This window comes from Acanthopagrus latus, chromosome 23 (genome assembly GCF_904848185.1).
Source record: "Acanthopagrus latus isolate v.2019 chromosome 23, fAcaLat1.1, whole genome shotgun sequence".
NCBI classification, from domain to species: domain Eukaryota; kingdom Metazoa; phylum Chordata; class Actinopteri; order Spariformes; family Sparidae; genus Acanthopagrus; species Acanthopagrus latus.
The window spans coordinates 22,247,426-22,272,030 of NC_051061.1; the positions used below are offsets into that span (position 1 = coordinate 22,247,426).

The following is a 24,605-nucleotide window of genomic DNA, read 5'->3' on the forward strand; positions in this document are numbered from 1 at the left end:
CAGAGCTGAACCAATTAATCATTGACATAAACTTTATAAGTCAATTATTATCTTTGGTTTTAGGGTTGTTGCTCTGACAAAACAAAACACTGGAAGACATCACCAGGAAACTATTATCTGAAATGTTATTCATTAAGGAAAACAACATACTTTTTTCTCCACTACATTTATTCAAACACTTAACTTCCTTTACACATTTTATTTCCATACAAAACATATGAAAATATGTTTATTATTTTAAAAAAAGTTTATAGAAGTACAGCTGAAAGGATAAGACAATTATGCATTATTATTTGATAATGTTCATGTTTGGTGTGGTTGGGAGAAGGTGTCACCTGCAGGTGAGGAACCACTGTAATAGTGACAAATAACAATGTATAGTTAAGAGAGAGCAAACAGAAAGAGACACCTGAATAATTTCTATAATATTCCTGTAAAATTTTTATGATCATTCAGCATTAAGCAATGTATACATGAGGTCAGAGTAGATAATTATGAAGGAACATGTTATATGATGCATCAAAATTAATTTGGTCTCATTTTTTGATTGCTTTTCTTGGTTCAAGCTATGCAGGGACGTTTTTAAGTAACAGTAATATTTCACCAATTATACTTTTCTAAAGTCAAAATCCACTTCTAGGTTATAAAACTGAATTATTCTCTTAATGAGGAGTAAAGATGTTTGGATCCAGTCATGATTTAAGATGCAGTGCAGCTTTTATTTTGAAGGCTTACTTTCCTTACATCTGGTTGTATTGCTGCAGGTTGTGGCTGCTAGAAGGCAGCTGGAAAAAACTTTGAAGATAGCTTCAGAGATGTATAAAACATTTCAGTTTCCACATAAATATCCAAATAAAGGTATAATCTCTATCTTATTGGAAATAAAACTGCTTCTTGAACCTTCTTGCTGAGTTCCACTGAAAGACCGTCCTTGTAAAAGTTAACTGAGTGGCTTTTCTTTCTCTTGTTCCCCCAAAAGGGCCGTCATCATTCAGAGTTAGGATTTAAACATCAAATCAGTTATAAAAAATTATTTTATTTCCAAGTCAAGGAGCAGCGAGGGAGTTACACGTCTATGTTAAGCAATCAGACTTCTTTAGAAATCCAGTGAATTTTTCATACAAAACCTTTTGTTTTATAAAATACTAGACTTACGACATGGGCAGAAACAGTTAGATTAAAGTCGACTCATCAGTCGACCGGCCAGTAAGCAATATGCAAATAAATACCTGCTGTCAGACATGTCAATATAAGATGAAACATTCCTCGGTGCCCTCTGCAGCAGCTCCTGTCTGCTTCCTGGTTTCAGGAAGTTCCTACGGCTGCATCTTTGCTTCAGTGACACAAAAAATGTTCAATAAAATCTGAACAAGCACCGCACTGAGTGGCAGCATATATGTGAGTATTATGTATCTGAAAACTCTAAGTGACTCAGTCCATTGGGCACCGGCGTCTTGATGAAGTGTTAACATGCGGTGCAGAGATCAGATGAGTCACCGACTTCTCCGTGTTCATAAACACAAATACGGTGCCGCAGATGCACCTGCAGAGCGAGTCTGTGGATGTGTGCAGGCACAGAAGGTGCATCACCGGGTGTTTTCTCACAGCGGTGATGTGTAGTTGGCAGGAAACAGCCCGCTTCTCCCCCTCAGCCTCCCCTTCCACCACGACACATCAGTGCGATCCAACACTTCGATGATGTCGCCGGCGCAGAAACCGAGCTCGTCGTCTTCCTCTGCGGTGAAGTCGTACAGCGCCTTCACCTGCACCGAGGACGCCCTCTGTGGGACAGCAGAAGACCATCAACACCTGACAGACTGGCTCAGTGCACAAACCAATAATTTGAGGGCATGAATGACTTATTTGAGGATCTGAAATTAGTGCTGACGTGATTAAACAAACCATCTGACTGAAAATTAATCAGTAATCAAGTTCTAAAATCAATGAATGATTGAAGTCAGTCTAGTTTCAGATCAGATGCTGTGTTTCAGTGATACACTGCATATCCTTGTGTTTAGACTGTCAGTCACAGAGGAGGGAGGACGGCAGGCTGACCTGAGGGAGAGGCATGGTTTCAGACGTGCGACGGGGAGGACAAGCAGAGTTGATGGGACTGCTTCTCCCTGTGTGACCGATGGTGGAAGCTCGCTCCTCCAGACCGGCTCTCTTAGCCTGGGAAAGAGGGAAAAACACTTCAATTCAGGTTTCCTTATGAACTACGACACATACAGTTAATTATCATATGAGTCATAATGATAGAGAGCTGTGAGTCACACACAGGGCCACCTGTACACCCCGGGGGTTACTTCTGCAATTTTGTGGCAAAGATCATGGACCGTGAAGACTTATTTGACAAAAACGAAATTATTAAGATTAAGAAAAACATTTATCAACAGATTAATGTGTGTATCTAACACAGGTATTACACTGTTTAGACTGCTCTGCCTGTATATACTAAAGAAACAGTTTCAGTTTCAGGTCTACTATTTCCAAGTAGGTCTTGTGAAAAGGGAAGTAATTAGCTTACAGTAATGGACACAGTGTATTGTTTTAAACAACAGTTCAAATTTAAAAGTAACAGACAAACAGCTAGAATAGCTAGCAGTGGTAAATGTTTAGAAAAGCTGTGTAAAAACAATTAAAAAAACTGTTGATATGATTTTTAAAAAGTAAAAGAAAACCCAATGATAAATGTTGGTATACAGTGGTATAAAGTGTGTGTGTGTGTGTGTATACACACCAGCTGGTTGTGAGGCTGGTCTGAAGCTCTGCGCGGTGCAGCAGAGAAGGCTGCAGCTGTGGTGCGCTGTTCAGGCAAACTTCCCCTCTTCGCCTGTAAGAAAGAAACACACAGGAAGTTCAAAACAACACACCGTGACATCAAAATAAGTGCATCAGGAACTAGTGTAAAGCAAAAAAAAAAGACAGAGAAAAAATAGATAGTTTCTATTTATAAGTTCGTAAATCAAACGTTTGTCATCTTATGTGTACAAAGAGGCGTACGCCCTGTAGACTCATGCAGGGTCGGTTTTCACAGGAAGTAAGCAAACACATTCTCATTAGCAACTAAGATCATTTGAGTGAGGGAAAACTCAGGCATTCTGAGAAATAGGCTTGTTTCCTTAGTTACACAAGTAACTTTTAAACCTACACAACATGTGGGCGAAGACAAGCAAAAAAAAAAAAAGGAATCAAATAAAACAAAACTTTAAATAACATCTAACACAAACAGGGAGTTTTGTGCAGACTTGAAGCAAATAAACACTAAAAGTACATCCCTGGCCTGCCTCCAATCACGATAACAAGCTGCTGCTCTAATATACAGTGACACCGGCTGGACTGAAGGCTGTGACTGCTACATTATTACAGGTGTTAATGTAACTACACGAAGCACCTGCTTTGAACTCGTATCTTACCGGCTGGGCTGCGGAGGGGCTCCTGCTGTCCGAGCTGCCGTCGTTGAGGTAGATCTCCCTGGTTTTAGAGATGGAGGTGACCTTGTAGAACTCCACCAGCTTGTTGAGGGAGGTGAACTTCTCCGACCACAGGAAATACTGGCCTTTGTTGTCTTTCATCACTTTGAAGTGCTGGACGTCGTTCTCGTGTCTGACGGGAAGAAGATAAAGCACACTGGAGTCATTCCGTCATTCCAGAGGTTGAGCTGTTCCCTCGTCTGGATTGTCCTCTGCTGGTCAGTGTACAAAACTACAACATCAAGGTTTAATAGAGGAATAAATCTCTTCTTGGTGGCTTTAATGGAGCCGAGAACAGACCTAAAGAAATCTTGGCCCACTGCACAGTATACAGAATTTTTTCCACTAGGACCTCAGACACGCTGAGGTAAACTAACTGAGCCTGATGTTGGAGGGCTGCTACGCTCTGCCTCCGTGTTTACTCTAACACTGTTTCTGCAGCTGTCTCCTGGTTGTAAATATGTCAAGTGCTGCAGAGTTTGCAGCACATTAGAGAGCGAGCTGATGAGTCAGATTTTACCTCTTTTATATATATCGACGGCGTCGAGGGGAAAACTTGGTTTGCTGACGGTTAAATCGGGCTACTAAGTGTAACTGACCTTTCAACAGATTCCAATCACAGTTGTATGTGTTAAAAAACACCAAATCAACGAGGTTCGTAATTTAAACTTAAAATGTGGGTACGCTGTTTGAACTGTAACGATGAAAGTCAGGAGTTTAAGGATTAACAAATACAACAGATACGACAAAAAATTTCCCTAAAATGGCCTCAAATCTGTCAGACATGCCCTCTGTCAACTTGTTTTGACAGCGAGATGATCATCACTAAAAAATCCATCTTCATCCCATTATGTCGTCTCTCCCAGTATCTACTTAAACACATTCCCGTGCTACTGTAAACACATCAGCACATGGCTAACAGCTAGTTACAGATACACATTATAAATTAAAAAAGCCAAATCAAAGATAATTGCTATTTGGAGGTGAAGCTAACATATCGAACAAACCCACTTTGACCTCAAACTAGACGTATCACTATCACAGTCTTTATTAAATATCTCTTACGTGCTTTTCACCTGCCATCCACCTCAACTTGCAGTTTAATGAAATGTCACAGCCTCTACAAAATTCTCACTACAACATTCTTTTAAAGGGTTTTTCAGATCATCTATATTATGTCGGACATGAAATCTGCAGAACCAGCAGTCACTGAACAACAACTCAAGGGAGAGCATGTATCCTCAGAGCAATGGTTTTCAGTATAATGATACACTTTATAGACTTGTGCGTTTAAGGAATAATGAGCTCTCCAAACAATTGCATGACACCACTTTCGTCAATAAAGAAAGTATGGATTACAGTGTGGGCAGTCGCGTTGTACTTTTTTTTTTTTAAAAAGTTAACTAAAAAGCAAAGCAGTCCCTTCTTATGGAACTAATGCTATGATGATGGTAAGCCAGACATGCTAATGTTTACAGCTGACTTTATAGCAGACAAACACCGATTTAATCCATTACTTACACTTTTTCTCCTGTATTTTCTGTTTTGAAGAAGGTCAAAAAATGGATCATTATCTAAACTTGTTTTAAATTTAGTAGATTTTATACTGCAGTCCCATGCTACAGGCAATTGATGCTTTACTAAGTTCACTAAGACTCACCATCAGAGACAAGACCATCAACTGATCTTGTGAATTTAAAAAGTCCAGAAAATAATTTACACTGAAACAAAGCTCCATCACAGGCTTTTCTTCACGATATGATGCTGCTATCTTCAAGACAAAGCAAAGACCAGCGAGCATCAAGGTTTACTGATGAATGTGTGTGTGTTTGTTTTACATACAAACATTATTTCGACTCACTTGACAGAGATGGAGAAGTCTCCAGGGGAACTCTGACACCCTCGGATCACGAAGTCTCCCACATCTTTGTGTCTCAGGAGTTCCTCAGCAGAGCTGCGACTGGCGTTCTCCTGAAACCACCTGCACACACACACACACACACACACAGAGGATATGATGCTGTCTCTTATCTGATGTAAACCACACACACACACCTACAGCCCGTCTCACATTACAGCTTACTGTACTTCCTTTATCTTAAACAAGTTCGTGTTTTTAGTCCACAAGCACAAAAAAGACGAACCCAGAGTTAAATCTGTCTGCTGTTGAACATTATTTCATCACAGTCATATTCCTGGTCTCTATTATCAAAAAGTCAGAAATCACCTCATCAAATATATGTTTTCTCTTATCTTAATGTTAATATATTAGTCCTGTCGCACAATTAACAACTGCTGGCCTGGAGGGGATCTTAAACTGTAGAATCAGGAGGATTTGAAGTATATTTTAGGTTGAGTGCAATTAAACTAGATGGCATCCGAAATAAGTTAAAGAAGCTCCGTCTCTCACCTCGGAGACTGCATGTCGATGTAGTTTTGTGGTACGTATCCTTCGTGTCCATTCATCTCTGCTTTGTACCACTCATCCTGAGGGCTTAAAATCTGAGCAGAAAAAGTAAAGGAACAAGGCGTCATACAAGGGGAATACGACATTTTGAGGCCACGCTGGAAAACAATCTGATCAACACACACTGACCTTCAGAATATCGCCCTTTCTGAAGCTGAGCTCGTCGTCTGCTGTCGCGTTAAAATCATACTTTCCTCTGGCTTCCATAAGGACCGGCTGAAGAGTCAGAAACAAAGACAAGGTGCAAAGAGACGATCAGAGAGTCCACGACAAGTGTTTCTGTGCAGGGAGGGGAAAAAAAAAGAGGGAAGGAAAAAAATGTAAAACTTCATCCGTGCATGTCAAACGAAAATCAGAACTGTGAGAGCAGAGATGCTTCTTCTCTCTCCGACGTGTTACAGTGCTGAGGAGTTTTTATGACACACACTGAGCTGTGGTTTTGGGAGGGTCACAAGATCTTTTTTTAAGAAGTCACATGATTTTAATTTTTAAAACTTACACAGAAGTGATCACATTTTTAACCTTTTGGTAACGCGTCATTTCTGTTGCGCGCCTCTTCAGCAAGTTCAAAACGTGTCACGCTGATAAAACCATGTTGACTGTGTTTCATGAGCTGTTAATGAAGTCGATGGTCTCCCGGATCAATATCAGGGTTTAAATACACCAAGTGAAAAGTGCATATGTACAGGACTCAATGTGTATGAAGGAAAGATACTGGTTTTTATAAAGAGCTGGCTTTAAATATTTCTTACACAACATTATCAGTAATGTATCAGATTTCTTATAATCATTCACACAAACAGCCGCTGCCGGTTCCTGGTAACTACCCAATATGTGGTCATGTGTGACGCAACTATCTGATCGTAAACTTTCGACATGAATGAAAAACACTGACATGACATGTGCATCGAAGAATAACTGGAAAAATTCATTTGTAATCTATTTTTAAATAAGGAAGAGTCACAGAAGCCACTTCCTCATCGGCTGCTGTTTACCTACAGACACACACAGGACGGGAATGCATAGGTCAGTTTGATCAATGAAACGTAATTTATTAGAAGAGTTAAACTTCTGAAACTTGAATCAAAAGGCAAATTAGAGCTGCAGGAATGGTTTGAGTCTCATGAGATCCGTTACTGTATCTTGGGTGTAAGATTTGGTTATTTTCCCACAGACGTGAATAAAACCTTCCCTCCATTTGTGGTTACGGAGCGAAGGATGTGGTGAGTTATCGTGTAAAATACCGACAATGTTGCTTCGCTCATGCAGCTGTAGAGCACTCTGCAAGCTTAGAACCTGCCACTTTGAACTCAAGTGCCTTAAATAGTGATATGAACCACTGATATGATACGAATGATATTCGCTTTACCCGAGGGGCAAAAAAACATCCTTTAATAACAAGATGAATCCTCTTTTAATCTACAGGCATTAAAATCGACCTGAGTTTCAGAAATGTAGTTCTCGTGTTTATCTTTTCGAGGGCTGAAACATTCTTTTCTTTTTATTTGGTTAAGACATTTGTCTTTGGGACTTTCAAATTCAAATTTAAAATGTCCTCTTGAACATTTCCACGTCTTGAGCAGTGAGAAACTTAAGCCAGTCACACTTGGGCGATGTTCGTTTGCCCTTAAAGGTGTGTGTGCTCTGTTCAAGCCTTCACTGCATGATTGGAAGGTGCTGAAGCATGAAGGGTGGAGGTAAAGTCCTGGATGTGTTGACAGCATTGGTGCTCATTCGGATGAGTGAGAAACAACGTAATACTCCCACAAAACAATTAGCACCAAGTGTTCAAGGCGAGAGGATAAGATCCTTGTGCAGACTCTGATACAGACGAAACTAAAGTTAACACTTAAAATGATATTCAGCTAGAAAAGTAAAAAGTTGGACTTCACTTTGACACCATCACATTAACAGGAAAACATTACAGGATCATTTACATTAGTCGTTAGCCGTGTAACATTCTACTGAACAACAAATCGGATGTTAGATTGTTGGATAAATGGTTGACACAGTTGAAATAGTTAGCTTACCTTGAAAAATTAAAACGTTTAAATCAAAGAAACAGATAAATGGTTGAGATAGTTAGCTGATTGAAACACGATCAAACTGACAAATAAATATTGACAATTTAATCAGTTATGATCCAGCTCGATCCTTCTGATGTGACTGTGGGGCTACATCAGCACTGTTCAGTCTGTCAGGCTGGTATAAAACAATGTACTTTGTTTCCTGAACACTCGCTATTCTTTCTACGAAACGCTTGAATTTTCATTCCCGTCTCAACTGCTCGCCATGTGTTGAAAAGCAGAAATAAGTAAAGAGGAAATCAAGTCCAATTTTAGACTTTGGGTCTTTGTTCTTATCTCTGATCTCTGAGTCACACCCCTCCTGCCTGAGACAACATCTACTGAATGAAGTTTAACATCAGCTTCTTCATTTTAACAGCACGAGAGGACTCTGAGTCTAATCACACTACAATTGCAAGAGTTTAGTTTTTACGCTGGGGGTGCAACATGGAAGTAGAGAACTTCCTACAATGTAAATGTACATGAATGAATTCAGAGCACAGATCATGATATGCTCAGTAGATTAAAAGGTAGCTCAGATTAGCTTTCGGGAGCTTTTATTGACAAGTTTTCTTTTTATTTGACTGGAACTGAGTCTTTCATGTCTTTTGCACAAATTACTTTTATTTATCTAATTTATTTCTCATCCCACACCCTGAAATAATAAGAAGGAACATGCTGAATATTTTACAGCCACGTACCGCTCATTCACTACTTTCTTTAAAATCAATCAAGACTTAGATGTCAGGAAGAAAATTTGTGCTAACCAGCACAAGTGCAGTTAATGGCGTCTGTGACAGTAAAGGATTTAACCACGAAGGCGCTGACAGCAGCGAGATGGTCAGCATTTCAGCAGCACGACGCATGGCGAGTGGTTTTCCTGTACTAGTTAAAAGCCACCGCCTTACAGTGCTCCACTTATATATGTGACATTTTTTTCTCTACAGGGCTAAAGGACAAGCTGCCATTCACTGACAAGTGCTGCAGCTAACCGTTACATTCATTATTGATTAAATGTGCCAGTTAGTCTTCCATATTGGTGTGTTGTGGTTTAAAAATGTCTTGTCTGGGGCGCCGCATAGCTCAGTCGGTAGCGCGTGCGACCCATGTGCCGAGGCTCTGCAGCGGACCCGGGTTCGACTCCCGGCCCGGGTCCCTTTGCTGCGTGTCACTCCCCGTCTCTTACCCTGTTTCCTGTCCAACTCTTCAGCTGTTCTATCAAAATAAAGCCAGAAAAGGCCAAAAAAATACTTTAAAAAAAATGTCTTGTCTGACCAACAGTCAAAACTCAAAGATATTCAGTTTATTGTCACAGAAAACTATAATGAATTCACATTTAATAATCTGGAAACAGTGCGTGTTTTGTATGTTTGTATATTTAAATGATGAATAGGTAATTTGTTTTTGGTCCACGGCTACAGTGAATGATTAGTTTCATTAGTGATTAATCTGCTAATTCAATCCTCGATCAATCAATTGTTTTGCCAATAAAATATCAGGAAATGTCCATTTGAACTTTCTAAGTCCAACCTGACCTGTTTATACGTCCGATCATCAATCCAAAACCAATAAATATTCAGTACGGTATTATTGATGACAAAGAAAACCAACACATTTTCACATTTTAGAAGCTAGAACCACTGAATAATTGGCAATAATTGATAAGGTCATTGAAATCATTGCCAACTGATGTGTTTTGAAGACTGAAGTTGTCTGTTAGAGCTTCTAAGCTCTGGAGAATATTTTCTGTTGAACAATCTGAGGTGATTTAGAGCAAATTCTTGTCAGTACGAAGCATTTTTTTTTCAGCGGTGACACAATCAACAGCATTAATGGTTTCATCTGTGAGCTGAAGTGTTGCTTGCAGTCTTGCATTAAGTTTCACTGTAATGACTTCAGGGCGTTTCATTCTCATCCTGCACCATAAACTGCACGCTCTGTGAGCACACTTGTGTAGATTTGAATCAGAGAAGAGAAGCTGCTAAACTGTCGAAGTGATTCCTTTTTTCTGGAACAATCACACTATTGTTCTCCATCTTTGAAACTTGGTTAGTTTTTACCAGCAGTTGAGGAAGTTTTCAAATCCAGCGGGCCACCACATGTTTCCAACAACAACAAAACCATTTAACTAAATCTAATTATTGATTATTTTCACCTTTCAGGCAAAACGTCAGTCAATGAAGTTTCATTCCATGAACCATTCTGCATCTTCACAAAACAACATGCCACTACATGCCACTTCTATTTTGTCACATAGCTCATCACTGAGTTTCAGTTTTGCCCCTCCGAAGACAAAAAGTCTGAGTACTGTGGTCGGTCAAAGTGGAGCCGCGTCACCTACGTTATAAAGAGTAATAATCACGAAAGCTTCACCACCGCAAAACGAGATAAACTGTAAAAGTACCAAGAAATACTCCATTACAGATAAAAGCCCAGCGTTCTATAAATAAGGTAGTGTAGACCAGTGTGTGTCATGATATCACAATATCCACAATAAAACATTGTGTTTATATTATATGACAATATTGTGTGAATTGTCCAGCGGAGATGTTTGTGTCTTGTGCATCTTCTGCTTTTGAGTTCATCTGCTCGACTTTTCACTTGTAATTAAGTGTAATTGTCCTGTTTTTACACTTTGGAAGTATTATATAAAAATGATGGTTACCTACTCTCTCCACCTCCCCACTCTTGTTTTTGAAAAAAAGTTAAAAGACTTATTTAATTGCCAGCATTTGTCCTTTCATGATTTCTATGGAAAATGCAATAATATAATATTTTTTGCCCACGATAATCGTGTAGTTAAGATCTGATACTTCAACAGTCCAGTCCAGTGGTTCCAAACCTGTAGTCGAGCCCCTCCAAAGGATCCCAAGATAAAAGATAAAGATCTGACGGGTCATGAGATCATTAAGGAGTCGATTTTGTTTTAATATTCTAGTTTTTTTTCTAGTCTTTTGGTGAAACAATCATTGGGTCAGTTGTATTAATGAAACCACGTGAGAATGTAAAAGGGGAAATCATTAGACATGAAGCCCCAAACAAACACCACAATTTTGTAGGCTGTGATTTACGGCTTTATTTGAGAGTACAAGCAATAAAGCGACAGGAAGCTCAGCGAGAGAGCGGACGTCACGCAGCAAAAGGCCAAAGGTGGGAAACTACGGCCGCTGTGACGAGGACACAACAGCGCTCCACCAGCTGAGCTACAGGGGAGGCCCAGGCTGCAATTTATCTACTGAGGATTAATGTTCACTTTATTGTTTTTCCATTATTAGTTAATCATTTGGTCTATTAAATGTAAAGATATAGTGAAAATAATATGCTGATATGCTACAGTTTCCCCTGGGCCGGAGGTGACATCTTTTCAATTAGCTTGTGTCGTGTTGTCTTGTTTTGTAAATGATTATGGTGGAAAAGCAGCAAATCTGAGAAGCTGGAGCAAGAGAATGTTAGTATAAGAATATTCAGAATATAAGATGATATATAGTCACATATCAGGATAACAATACGATATCAATATATCGCCCAGCTGTGGGAAACTGTAACGTTCATTTCTAACTACTTTTCTGATGTGAACAACAAAATTATTAATCGTAAATCTAATTAATTAACCTAATCGTGTCAATGTGGCTACTGCCAATCGACCCCTCCCTCAGTCCTCTTGTTAACCAGCTCGTTCTCTGTGTTTTGTTGTTTGCAGACAGAGGATGTCTTGACATAAGGTCTCTCACACGCCTGTCACCAGATCAAACAGGTCATTGACCTCTCGCTCTGACCTCTGACCTCTAGAGAGACAGTCAATTGATTAACGTACAAATTATAGGCCTAAATTGCTTTTTTACAGCCCACTGTGAATGATCTGGTATCAGTTTTCACCTCTCGCTCTCTCTCACACCCTAACAGCAGTATTTAAAACCACTTCCCCAAAGCAAGAGGGGGTCAAATCGTGCAACAAGCAGCACACAAACACACAAATAACAATGAAATGAAGATATAATTAAGTATAACTGGGTGATAAGAAACAGATTGGAGTGCAGCTGTCAATGCAATAGGTTATAACTATTTTTTAAAAAGCCATATTATTATGTGTAATGTTATTGCTGCTGCACACATTAGCAGGAGGGTTTCATTTATTTAAAAAACAAACCACATATTATAAAAATGTAGTTAATATTGTTGTTTTGATGAACATGCTGATGAAGGAAAGAGAAGTGAGAAATAGACAGAGAGAAAGAGGAAGACAAACCGAGCCGTTTCCAAGATTAATCATTTCTACAAGGAAGTGTGAGTGTGAGTGTGATTATTATAAAGATTTCTGGTATTTAATTATCTTACCTTTCCTCCTCCTCCTCTCTGGAGCCGACTGCAACTTGTGGGGGAGTTTTTATTCTAAGGTTGGCCTTTTCTCCCTCCGAGGTGTGAACACAGCAGCATGTTGTACGCCCGAAAATGATTTTTTTTTTTTTTTTTTTTTTTGCAAGAACGAGTAAAAGTCGTTGTTTGTTTGAGAGATGTTTCGCTGCTCTGCCGAGGAGCTGAACTCGAGTAAAGACGGAAGGTAGCTGAGCTCCGTGCGGCCACTGTATCTCCGCGGTCGTCGCTCCGCTGCTCTGACAGGACCCGCCTCTCCTCGAGGTACCAGCCACGGAGCGGGGACAATGTCACTTCCTCCCTTCAAAATAAAACTCCTCTTCGTGATGCGCCGTGTTTTCAAGTCTGATGTTTAAATCAATTCGACACGTTTAGAAAAAACTGACTCGCTTTCTCGCCGAGAGTCAGATAACACCACTGAATATGAAGCTAAAGCTAGCAGCCGGTTAGCTTAGCCTAGCTAAAATAACTGCAAGGGTTGGAATCACTAGATCAGCTCTTTCCAACATATAGGCCCTAATAAAATCCGCCTACTCCAACTGCTTGACATATCATATGTTATTTGTTTGATCAGCTCATAAACAAAGGTGCAAAAAAAGCTCACTTCTCCTTCAGGGTGAAGTTAAAGGTCCGGATGAGCCTTTTGCGCCATCTAGCGTCTGCCTGGCAACTGCTTCCGGTCAGAAACCGAAACAAAATGGCGGCTTATTTTTTTGGCACTTCGTTTTTCGGGATAAACAAACGTAATTTAAAGTGTTGATTAATGACTTTAAGAAGCGCTGGTGGAAGACTGGACTTCACTTCGAATATGGGGAGATTTAAGGTATGGATCTTTGATGTTATTTGCTTTCAGACTTTTGGAGTAGATGAAGCCTAGCCTCATTCAGAAATGTTTTAGCTAGGTAGGCTAGCTTAGTCAAACTCTTTGGTGGAAAAACTGAAACAAGACAAATTGTTTTTGCAAGCAGTGCGCTTTTTTTCTTTTTTATTAGTTCTTAAACATGTCTAGAAAGCTAAAGACTGTTGACATAAATCTCCCCCAAACATATTTTCTTGCCTCTAATGATATCTACTGAAATATGCCAAGAGCATTCTATGGAATCTCAGTGATGTTAAAGGAGACATATTATGCTCACTTACAGATTCATGATTTTATTTTGGGTTACAGTACAATAGGTTTACATGCTTTAACACTAAACAAAATGCTTAAAGTTTCTCATATTAGTCAGCTCTGTCTGAAACCCTGGTTTTCCTCCTGTCTCTTTAAGGCCACCCTCCTGAATACCAAGTCTGCTCTGATTGGTTAGCTCACACATGCCTGAGCCAGCATGTTCTGTAGGTGGAGCCTTTTTAACCTTCAAGAGCTTGTATGTGCTCTGAAATTATATAATACACAAAAAAATGGAAAGGAAAAAATAAATCATGTTTACATGTTTGATTTGAATAAAGATAAATCAATAGCTTTTGTCAACATTTTAACATATTTTTTGTTTTATCAATATTTTTTTTATTTTGCAGACAACATAGACAGTTTCCGTTCTCACTCTCTGGTTGATTTGACACAGCTTCCTCTTCTTTTCCCAGTGTTTCACCACTGCCCTTTTTCATCTGTAAACGATTTATGAGTGGAAGGTCCAACTCAACACTTCCGCATCAGTTGTGAAATCACACATGTACACAAAACAAAAACCTTACACTTACACATAAAAACTTAACTTGAATGACCCCCTTTATCATTTAGCTACACACCTCACACAAATCCTGAAGTGTAATAAATACGCTGGAGATTTGCCACCTCAAGCAAAATAGAATTGTGAGATACTTCAACTTTCTTAACCAGTACACCCCCAAAAATGGTATTAAATCTCAAAGTTATGACGTGTAGCACTAAGTATTGTCCTTCCTCTCATTTCTCATGTGTAATGACCAAAAACAACAGTGAGACCGTGAGGTTAATTTCAAAGAACCTTTCATTATTTCAACATACATCAGTTTGATATTGTAATTTCTAGCTGTACTGTCTGATTGAAACAATGTGACTATTCAGCCCCTTGAAAAATCTCATCTCCAACAGGCACTAATTTTACAAAAGAAGGAACAGATGTTAAACTAGGAGCCCAGTTGACATGCTTTGTGATAAACAAATTTGACTAATGCCTACTCGTTTGTTTATTTCTGCATTAGTCTTTAAAGGCTATAAAATTGATATTTCCATGTTTTACCTCAAAACACTCTCTCCTATGAAATCCAAATCCACTTTTCCAAATCCACAGCATGAAAATCACTCTCAGAGATAAGAAACTTTCTTAAGATTAGTGATCAACTGAAAAAATAGTAAATCAATTTATTAGTGATAGGTTGTGTCTCTTTATTCATCAGTTAAATGAGGTTTATTAAATTTATAGAGAGAAAACACAAACATCTCTGTCTCTGTCATCTTTGCTGACGTTACCACTGAGGTCGGGGGAAGTAGGTGAATACTTGTATCTAAGAAAAAGCCCTGCATGCACTGATGTTCTATTTTTGTGAATGTTACTTTCTTGTTTTATGATAATCAAATTCAAATTAATTTGAAAAGTTTTATCACAAATTTAGCTGCAGGTGGACTGAAACCTCTCGCTGCTGGGATAGTCGGGAAAACACAACAGTATCCTTTGGAAAACTTAAACAACAATGATGCACAGCTGATTTATCAAGCAAGCAAAATAGGCAGCTACACCAAGAAGTAAGAGGAATAAACTATTTTATATTATATCATTTTATTTATTTATTTATTACATATTTTTATGTTGTTTCACAAAAGTTGGACATGCACTTCAGTAGTTAATAGGTGGCCTCTGCATTTACCTTATATTCTGTGTTGTCTTTATATGCTGCAAAGAAACAGGGAACAGTTTAATGGTGGGCATTTATTGTACGTGTAAACAAACGGCTGTGATGTGAGATTAATTTCTTGAGTAAGCAATCTGATTTCTATTGTTTTTCAATTTTTCACACTGATAAGTTGCAGTAATAATATTATTATTCATGCAGTGTTGACGTTCTGCCAGTCGGTGAACCTTATCTTGATGGATCTTTAGTCTACATGACTGAAAATCTGATTGATTGCTTCAATCAAATTTTATTCTGTGTCAGTATTGCTTCACTCTGCTATGATCAACCTGTCCATAAATGAACGTCAGAATGAATAACATGTTTGATGATAAAATGGCTTTTCTTAATGCTGCAAAGAAGCTGATTTAAGTTATAATTCAGTGTTAAAGTTGCTGATAAAATTTCAAATAATAGACTTCAAAAGCAGTATTCAAGTATACTTCATACATCTGGCCTATAATGTTTAATCTTATAAACACACCTAAATATCTTAATGTCCTGATGTAAAATATACAGTGGATTTGCGCTGTTATTATTACATTTAATAATATGATAATAATGACATTAAATCCATCAAAATAACAACAGGCCATCTCCTGTCACAGCATGCATGTCTTTCCCTTCCTCATTTATATTTTCTCTATTTCTCTTCAATGAGCAGCATCCATCCATCTCTGAAAAACCTGCAGCAGAAATGAACATCCTCATGCAGTAAAAATAGATTGCAACCTGCCTGAGTGAATGGATACTGAAGTGTGCTCAGCATGGTGTCAGAGCGGGAGAGCAGAACGAGGTAGTATGCAAGAAAAAGTGTAAAGATGTGTTTTGTGTGTGTGTCTGACCTGAATCTTCAAACCGCTCGCTGTGCACAAAAGCTGCAGGTGGAGCTCACTCACATCCGCCTCTCACCCCGTTACTCAATACCACAAAGGCAGACTACACGCAAAGTGTGTGTGTGTGTGTGTGTGAGAGAGAGAGAGAGAGAGAGTATGCTTGTGGAGTGCAGGTGTTAGTGGTGGCCAACACTTAATGAGTGTCATGATGAAACTGATATTGAAAATACTCAAACACTCTGCATCTTTTACAACAAACACGAATCAACACCAACAAACCTGATGTAAAATTGTGAAAATATTGACATTATTGGTCTGGACTTTCAGTCTGCAGTGTTGGGATGTAACTAAATACAATCCTGTGCTTACTTGCTAGTTGTGAGGTTTTACTTGAGTCTTTCCATTTTATGTGTTTTTCCACTTCTGCTTTAGTTACTAGTGACTTTGCAGATTCAGATTATTAACACAATTATGATAGATTGGCAGTAAATCAAGTAGTCGAGCCCCAACTGCCAAAATAAAAGTTAACAATGGATGTGTTGCAACTTCACATTTCTATGTTTTTTGTTTTGTTTTGTTGTTTTAATTGTATGTTGTGGTAAGGTTTAGTGTGGGAAACTGTCTTGGTTTATTTCACACTTTCACCATGTAATCATAAACATCAGCACACTGTATTTTACACTATTATCCACAAGACAGCTGTGAGATAAAGCTGACACCGATGGTGCAGCAGCAGTTAAATCAGCTGTTAGATGTAATGAGATGTGTTGTTGCAGTTCATCTTTACTGCCACTTGATGGAGCACTTGACGTACACATGCCCCAGCAGGAGGACCGAAGCTTCAGGGCTTATTGTCTGTTATAGGATTGTACACAGATTCATAAGGATGTTTTATATATGAACAGTGTGAATAATTAACACTACAGCTTATAATCTGTACACAAGTAAAATTTTGTCAGTGTTTTTTCCTTTATCTAAATTTCATTGTTTGTGAGATTTGCATATTGTGATCCTCTGTGCTCCTTCTGTAGACTTTTTTTGACATTGGACAATTGAAAAAAGGATGGTAGCATTACGAAAGAAAAAAACAGCAAGTAATTAAATAGATAAAACTATTAATGACACATATCATGCTTATGCCGATGTATTTTCAGTTATTTTGATGATCATTGTGAACCACATTTTCACATAATTTCACCAAAATTTTTGTTTGTTTGTTTTATTACAGCTTTAAAGGTGGCGATTCATTGCCAAGTTCATGGTCCTGCTCCAGCCTGTGGAAACAGGTGTGTATGTCCTCTGATTCTGGAACTTCAACTTTCCATCTTAAACAAAAATCATGTTTATTATGGGAATTGTCCAGCATGTACACCTCAACATCTTCTGTTTTTTTAATATGCACTCTTTTGTCATATGTAAGACACATAGACCCATAGTAGGAAATACAGTATACAGTACATTCACACAAGTAAATAAATGTATAGTCTGCTCAGTAATCCAACTATCGGTGCAATATCTGAAACTGCCACCATCCCTGCTGCAATCAGTCAGTAAACTTGATCACTTTTATTTCTGTTTTTACACTGTTTTGCTTCATGTTACACTTATTATCTTTGCACAACAACTCTGCACCCATGTTGCCTTTACATTGTATAATTATATTTATGTCTCATGTACAGGTATGTATAAATAGTATATATACATGCACCTTATCCCTGCTGTCCATATTTTTAAAAAGGGATGTATACTCTGTTTTTGTTTATTCTTTATTTAGTATTGCATTATTCTCATTGATGTTGCTATACAAATTGTAATTATTAATTACTATTTATCAGTGTCAGTAAGCATCTTGAATCTTGATCTTATTAACTTATGGGTATTTTAATTTTATATTTTATTTTTTACATCACTGACTTTAATTTATTAATTTTTGTTTATCATATTCTGCATAAAAAATAACGAGAAACTGCGGTGTAACTAGAGCTGTCATGTAAATGTAGTGGAGGTCACATAATTGAATCTTTTAGGAGGTGAGCTGAGTTGGTTCAGTCCGGAGTCCTCCCCCCGTGTCTGTGCGTGTGGTTTGTCCCGCCTCCTCGCGGACTCCAGTGACGTCAGCAGTAGTAGCTCGTGCCTCCAGCAGCAGGTTCATTCAGTCGCTCCCTGTCAGTCAGACGGAGCTAACGGTTCCGACGGTCAGTCAGAATGGACCTGCACTTCCCTCCTTCGCTCTTTTCCCCCATCAGGAACGGAACCGGACATGTGTGAAAATGTCTCCTCTTCTTCTTCTACTTCAGCTCAACTTTCGTCCCAGTTTGGATTTTACCTTCAAGAAAAGTGATTTGGAAGTTTGAACCAACCGGCGCTCTTTTTCTTTTTGGTTTTTTTCTAACGTGTGTGGGAATGTAACGTCTGTTCATCTCTTCTATCAAGCTAACACTTTAGATGACTTTCACAACTTTTATATTATGGATACACAGATACAGCCGGAGTATTTTCTCAACCTTTTGTGATTTTTTTTTTCTTAGGTTTATTTTTCTTTTTTCCTGGAGTTGGAAGTTTGACTAATATCCTGGAAAACCGTCTCAGTTTGTCATCATCTAAGCTAGCTAGCGGCGGAGAATGCTATTTTCTGCTCACTTCAACTGCTGTAGTAGTTTTGTTGTGTTTACGTGATATTGAAAATAATAATGATTTCTGAGGAGAGAAGCAGCCACGTACATAAACAAGCCCTGAACTTCCCTGTGGGTTTACTGATCCGCTCTCCGAAGAAGCGCCTGGCCAAACTGGGGAGGAAACCCAGCAATGGATCTGTCCAGTAAGTCCTCACAGTGCTAACACTTTAATCTAACCTCCATGATATTTAGCATAATAAGAGCTATATACACACTAAATTATGAGCGATAGCACACTGTAATGTTGTTGTACTGGAATGTAAGGGTTTAATAGTGTACAATATGTGTATAACTTCTCCCCTGAAGACACATTTTGTTTTATCACAACTATAAGTCCATTCAAGTGTATAAACAGATAATTAATGTCAATAAAGTAAATCACTAAAATTTTCCAGTAAATGTTGACTGGCAGGAGGAGTTAAGGTTTAAGATAAATACATGAATTAACATTTCAATAAATTAAATGCTGATTAGGAATAAGTTAAAATTATGTGTTTAAATAAAATTATTTGTGACATATACCTAAGTGTTGTGGCCTTAAAATGATATTGCAGTATTGTTAGACTGTATCTCAGTTCATGGATGTTGTACAGGCTTTTGTTTTGGTGGTCTCGACTGGTTTTGTAATGCTTTTGAATTGCAGAACTGCTAACTAGAGCTGTAGTGCTTTGTCCATAAATCAAAAGGGAATTTGTGGCCAAAAATTTTGATAATTAATTAAGCGTTTCAGCCATTTTTCAAGCAGAAATGTCAAGGATTTGTTGGTTCCAGCTTCTTAAATGAGAGGATTTGCTGCTTTTCTTTGTCATTTTTGATAATAAATGAAGAGAGAAAAGAAGAAATCTAAAAACTTCACTTTGGGTTTGGGGAAATTGTAATGAGCTTTTTCACAATTTCTTACACTTTATAGTTTAAAATGAATGTGGTTAATCATGGGAATAAACTGCAGATCAGTCAATTATTAAGTTAATCATTAGTTGCAGCCCTACTGCTAGCTTTTATAAAGTTCATTAAAACCACTTCCTCCTGACCTTATGTATGTTCATGTGTAGCTGTGAGAAAACCATCTCAACCCAGTTTACCTTCGCTAAAAGATAATTTAATTCATTTTAACGTAAATATTTAGAGCCTAAATTAATATTTGAACTAGTGTGAGATACATTATAATGTTCTACGGAAGGATAATTACATATACATGGAAAAGTGCTGTAACTAATATCTGTATCTGTATGTGATACCTTATGATGATCAGATGTGAGGTCATATCTCTGTGTACAGTCAGAGACTGTGATTGACCATTTCAAAAAGAGACTGACTTGTCTGGATATAAAACTGAAGTACTTACACCTGCCGACTGGCTGTCTATCCCCTCAGGTTTATTTAAGGCTGCTTCTTAACAGTGTTGTTATCTGTCTTCTCCTCTGTTCTCTCTCAGGTCCAACACCTCTGACAGCACTGTCCGCTCCACAGAGAGCGTGGGTGTCCGGCAGCCAGCCAAGAGCAAAATCCGCCGTCACAATAACAGGCTTTCAACTGTTTTCAACCATAGCCCCAACCTGCGGGACAGTGGGCGCCGTGGCCAGGCGCTGCCGGGCGACCTCCAGGCTGCAGACGACCCTGCAGAGCTGTCCAGTCAAATGTCTGTCCCCGGGATCCTGAAGATCTTCGGCAGCGACATCTGTCAGGGGACCAACTATAAGAGCGTGTTGGCCACCACACAGTCCAGTGCAAAGGAACTGGTGAAGGAGGCACTGGAGAGGTGAGGGGTCTCATTGAACTGGTGTGTGTGTTATTATGTTATATGACTTGTGATGGGGTTAAAACTTGTTAGCCACAGATTTCAAGTCCCCTCCAATCAGAAAGTCCCTCTTGCTCCTGCAGTTGGAATGTTTGAGCTTCACTGTGTGCGCTGATGTATGTTCAGAGTTTAACATGAGAAGGCTGTTTACATATTCATCCCTCAAAGTGTAAATTTTCTCTGCTCACTGAATATCTCATTTGATGTGCAACGAGCACATATTCTGACATCACAAATAGTTCTGAAGCCAGTACTGGTCTGATATTCAGCATACACAAATATGCTGTGGAAGCTTGAAGCCTCCGGTGCACATACACTGAGAATAGACATATTGTGTCCAGCAGGAAAACTTGTGAAATGAAAAATAATTTGCATATTTAAATATATTCTGGAAATGTTTGTGTTGGACCAACAGACCGGCATTGCCATACACAGAGCTTGTGTGGTCATGGTGAAACTGGCCTTAAAACAGTGAGGTAACTCAGATTGTTTACCCCCCTTTGGTCCTCTTGTCTAAATTTCTACTCTTGCCCTTTAGGTACTGCCTGGAAAAAGAAGATGCCAATGATTACGTCCTCTGCGATGTGATTGGCAAGACGGGCGCAGATAGCCAGTGGAAGAGGGAGTGTTTCCGGGCGGTGGGAGACAACGAGAAGCCCCTCATGCTGCAGTCACTTTGGAAGCCCAAGGAGGGCTTCTCCAGGCGTTTTGAAATCCAGCTGAGAGCGAGCATTGAACAGCAAAGTTTAAAGGACAGAGACACAGTCACTGCAGGTATTCACCCTGCCTGTTTTTTTTGGTCCCTTGGGTCCACTCTCTTTATAAAACACACAGCTAACCATCTTAAGGGACATAGATACAACTGAGTCATCTTTACACCCCGGGTCATCAATCACATAGTCTCTGTGGTGGTGCCACCGGGAGCCTTTATCCTTGTCTCTTATTGCAGACTAACAGCCTGCATTGTCCAGCTTATCACTAGCTAGAACAGGGGAGATGGCAGGCATGTGAGAGAGGTCAGGAGGAAACAAAAGCTGCAGTGAGGGATAGAGGAGGTCAGTGCGGCCTCTACTCTTATCTTTGTTTTATTGCAAGGGCCTATTAGGGCCCCGTGAAACATGGAGGCACCGGGCAGCTCTTCCCACTGGGCCTGTAGCTGCCAGAATGTGGCTGCTCACTGCTGTGTTATTCTTTCTATCAAAGCTCACTTCCTGCACACTGGGGACTGTGCAGCTCTGTTGACTTTGGCACAGGTTTGTTGTGCTTCTCATATACTGCTTCACCGATACTTCAATCAGTGTAAGATAAAACCTTACAAATTTCAAGGCATCTGTCACATATTTTGCTTCAGAATGATGTTTTTTGAGAGTTGATTTTACATTTTAACTACGCAGCTTTACCTGTATGTTCAAACAGAGTCAAGTCAGACAATCAGTTGTAGTAAAAGTGTGTCTCAGGACTCATCTCTCCACATGCAAGGCAAGTTTCCCCCAACACTATTTTGCAGGGGCACCAAAGCTGCAAAAGACATGCAAACAAACCAGAGTGGTTGTTTCCCCTATACCAGAATTGGAATTGATGTACCCAGATCTTTTCCCAGAGCTGACCCATCACTGTGGAGAGGTCTGGCAATGCAAGTCTAGCCTTGTCTTGAAATCACATCGCTGAACCCTGCAGAAACCCTGTTTTAGAAGAATATCAGCACATCTGCAGCGTCTGCAGCCTGAATATCAGTCTGGTCAATCTCAATTAAATCCTGGTTCTCATGGTCCTCCTCTCACTGACCGGAGTAAACTGCCCTTTACCTCCACAGTGTGAGTTTTATAGGCACTGAGCCCAGTCTGTCACAGTGGTGCTGAACAATGTGGAAAACACCCATTTCCACAGCTGATAAGAGCAGCGGAGCTGCGGGTGTGAAGCCCGGCTCTGTGGACATTCCAGGGTGCTTAATGGCTCCAAATGAGCTGAATAGTGTTTGTGTTACGTCAGGTCGACAGAGCTGCTGTTGGTATCAGATAGAGGTGGTCACATCTTACTTTCCTCGCTCGTTTCCTCTCTTTCCTCTTTATATGTTGCATTGGTGCCATTGCAGTGAACTGTTGTGTTGAAGTCTGTTTGGTTGAGTGATTCTGGGGGAATTTTGGTCATTGTTCTTTTTTTGATTATGCTTTTAACAGGTTTCACTCTAGAATAATATTTTTATGTGATTGTTGTGCCTTTTTTTGCCTCCCTGTTAAAAAATCTTGGAAAAATAGGCATGACCACTACCTAAAAATGTAGATTACCTTGTAGAGTGCTTTTCATGTATGTTTTTACGTTACGTGGATGAGGTGTGACTCATTTACAATAAATGTTGATGAAGGCTCTCAGTCATCAGGTCATAGTTATTCTGGGAGCTGTATCGTAGCCAGATTGACTTGTTTCAGTTTCTTGAAACAACAGTATACGAAAAATGAAGCAATTACACTGGGAATCCACAGAAATCTTTAACACGCTGTCGTCTTGCCCATCCAGGTATCAACGCTCAGGCTCGTAAGCTGCAGAAGAGTCGCTCCAGAGTGACCTCTCTGTTTGTGGACGGCAGCGGGGAGGATGTGGACGGACTCGGGTTCTGGAGAAGTTTGAGTGAGATGGATCTCTCTGCGATGGGGAAGGAGGCCAACCGGGCCAGACAGAGTGCGCTGAGAGAGGATCCCGAGGCCGAGGCTGACAAGGAGGTCCTGCGGCTCGGCATGGAGAAGGAGGAGACGGAGAGCAGCGACGACAACACCACCCAGTACTCCATTCACCCGCCATTTGACTTCCCGTACTTCCTCCTGCTGCAGGGCTACAGCCACAGACAGGTGAGGGAGGGAGGAGGGAGCACACTGCCTGATTATTCAGTAAGTAATGTGATAACAAGCTTAAAGTGATGCCGGGCCAAACAGTTAATCTTCCTACGCTCTACGCCTGATAAACAGCACACATTACATGTCCATCAACTGCGTGGATGTCCATTTAACCTTCATCAACCACACAAAAGCAAAGATTTCTCTTATATGAAATAGATGGAAAAAAGCAAGCAAATGTGATGTGGTTTCTGCTTTTCTTTGTCATTTATGATGGTAAATTAAGAGTTTTGGGGTTTGGGGGCATTTTTTGACATTTTATTTACATTTATAAACCATGAAAATGATCTGCAGATGAATTGTTGATGAAAATAAACATTATTTACAACTGTAGACTCGTTCTAATGAGGTAATTGAAGTCCTTACAAGATCCTTGAGAGTCACCTGGCAGCGTCTTGTAGGCCGTGTCGACCACAATCTTGTTAGAGACAACGTGGTGTCAACAAGGACATGAGAGTGTTGGATTGAATGTCTTGAAAAGTGAGAGAGTGGAGCTTTGCTAATACAGGCTGGAGAGGAAGGAAACAGTCAGGGAACTTCACTGTAGATTTCTCAGAATGGGTTCAGGACTACAGAGGTGTGTTGTCCTGTCGGCTTTGACTCTTTCTCTTCAAACTGCTGCCCACACAGGACGAGCTGTCTGTCATCATGTTCCAATGAAAGGACAAGGGACAGAGTGTTCACCATACAGTTGCAAGAAAACCTGCTCAGGATGTTTAAAACAAGGAGATAACCCTGATTAAAGACACACTGTAGAGGAAGATAAACAGCACGCAAGCTATTCTTAGAACATACAAACAACTTAGTGGGAGGCGACCACTTAAACTGGTGTCCTGTAATCTACATACCAGTTTACTCGAACAGGGTTTTAAACTTTGTCTCATCTGGGAAACAGTTTCTAGAATATCACGTCAAACACGTCCCTGCTGATTAAATGAACACACAGCTAATTTTTCCCAGTAAACCAGAGAGTCAGACCGTGGCTTCAACCCAGCCCCAATCCCAGGAACAGGAAGCTCTTTCTTGCTGTGTTGTTTATTCCCGCTGGTGGAGATTGCTGACTGTGCAGGATACTGGGAGCTGCAGCAGGACAAACGTCACTCTGTAATAAACGCTCAACCCAAAAAGAAAAAGCAAAGGAACGAGAAGGAGTGTGTATA

At 39.7% G+C, this 24,605-nt stretch overlaps 2 protein-coding genes across 12 annotated transcripts in view; one reads left to right on the plus strand and one right to left on the minus strand.

Annotated features, from left to right (window-relative positions):
- Nucleotides 1-188: 188 nt before the first annotated feature.
- grap2a (GRB2 related adaptor protein 2a) lies at nucleotides 189-13,080 on the minus strand. 5 transcript variants are annotated; one of them, XM_037088715.1, is made up of 9 exons: nucleotides 12,982-13,080; nucleotides 12,342-12,678; nucleotides 6,070-6,219; nucleotides 5,884-5,975; nucleotides 5,335-5,454; nucleotides 3,417-3,606; nucleotides 2,741-2,833; nucleotides 2,056-2,172; nucleotides 189-1,781 (listed from the first exon to the last, which is right to left on the minus strand). In XM_037088715.1, exons 3-9 carry the CDS (start codon nucleotides 6,145-6,147, stop codon nucleotides 1,602-1,604), a joined length of 870 nt encoding a protein of 289 aa, XP_036944610.1. In that variant the 5' UTR covers nucleotides 6,148-6,219; nucleotides 12,342-12,678; nucleotides 12,982-13,080; the 3' UTR covers nucleotides 189-1,601. The 5 variants fall into 5 exon arrangements, with proteins under 5 accessions (XP_036944610.1, XP_036944611.1, XP_036944613.1 ...); XM_037088716.1 differs by lacking the exon at nucleotides 12,342-12,678 and having other exon boundaries at nucleotides 12,982-13,069; XM_037088718.1 differs by lacking the exon at nucleotides 12,342-12,678 and having other exon boundaries at nucleotides 6,070-6,156; nucleotides 12,982-13,057.
- si:ch73-281f12.4 (RA_Radil_like and Myo5p-like_CBD_Rasip1 domain-containing protein) overlaps nucleotides 13,062-24,605 on the plus strand; it is a 31,259-nt gene continuing 19,715 nt past the window's right edge. The window contains exons 1-9 of one of the 7 annotated variants that reach the window (XM_037088701.1): nucleotides 13,063-13,200; nucleotides 13,646-13,712; nucleotides 14,973-15,102; nucleotides 15,913-16,044; nucleotides 17,313-17,370; nucleotides 18,787-18,902; nucleotides 20,195-20,518; nucleotides 21,096-21,331; nucleotides 23,072-23,439. In XM_037088701.1, the coding sequence (XP_036944596.1) occupies nucleotides 16,016-16,044; nucleotides 17,313-17,370; nucleotides 18,787-18,902; nucleotides 20,195-20,518; nucleotides 21,096-21,331; nucleotides 23,072-23,439 (1,131 nt within the window). In that variant the 5' untranslated portion in view covers nucleotides 13,063-13,200; nucleotides 13,646-13,712; nucleotides 14,973-15,102; nucleotides 15,913-16,015. Of the gene's footprint in view, nucleotides 13,201-13,645; nucleotides 13,713-14,972; nucleotides 15,103-15,435; nucleotides 15,508-15,912; nucleotides 16,045-17,312; nucleotides 17,371-18,111; nucleotides 18,903-20,194; nucleotides 20,519-21,095; nucleotides 21,332-23,071; nucleotides 23,440-24,605 lie in introns of those variants that run through there. The other 6 variants (XM_037088700.1, XM_037088704.1, XM_037088703.1 and 3 more) reach the window with 6 other exon arrangements.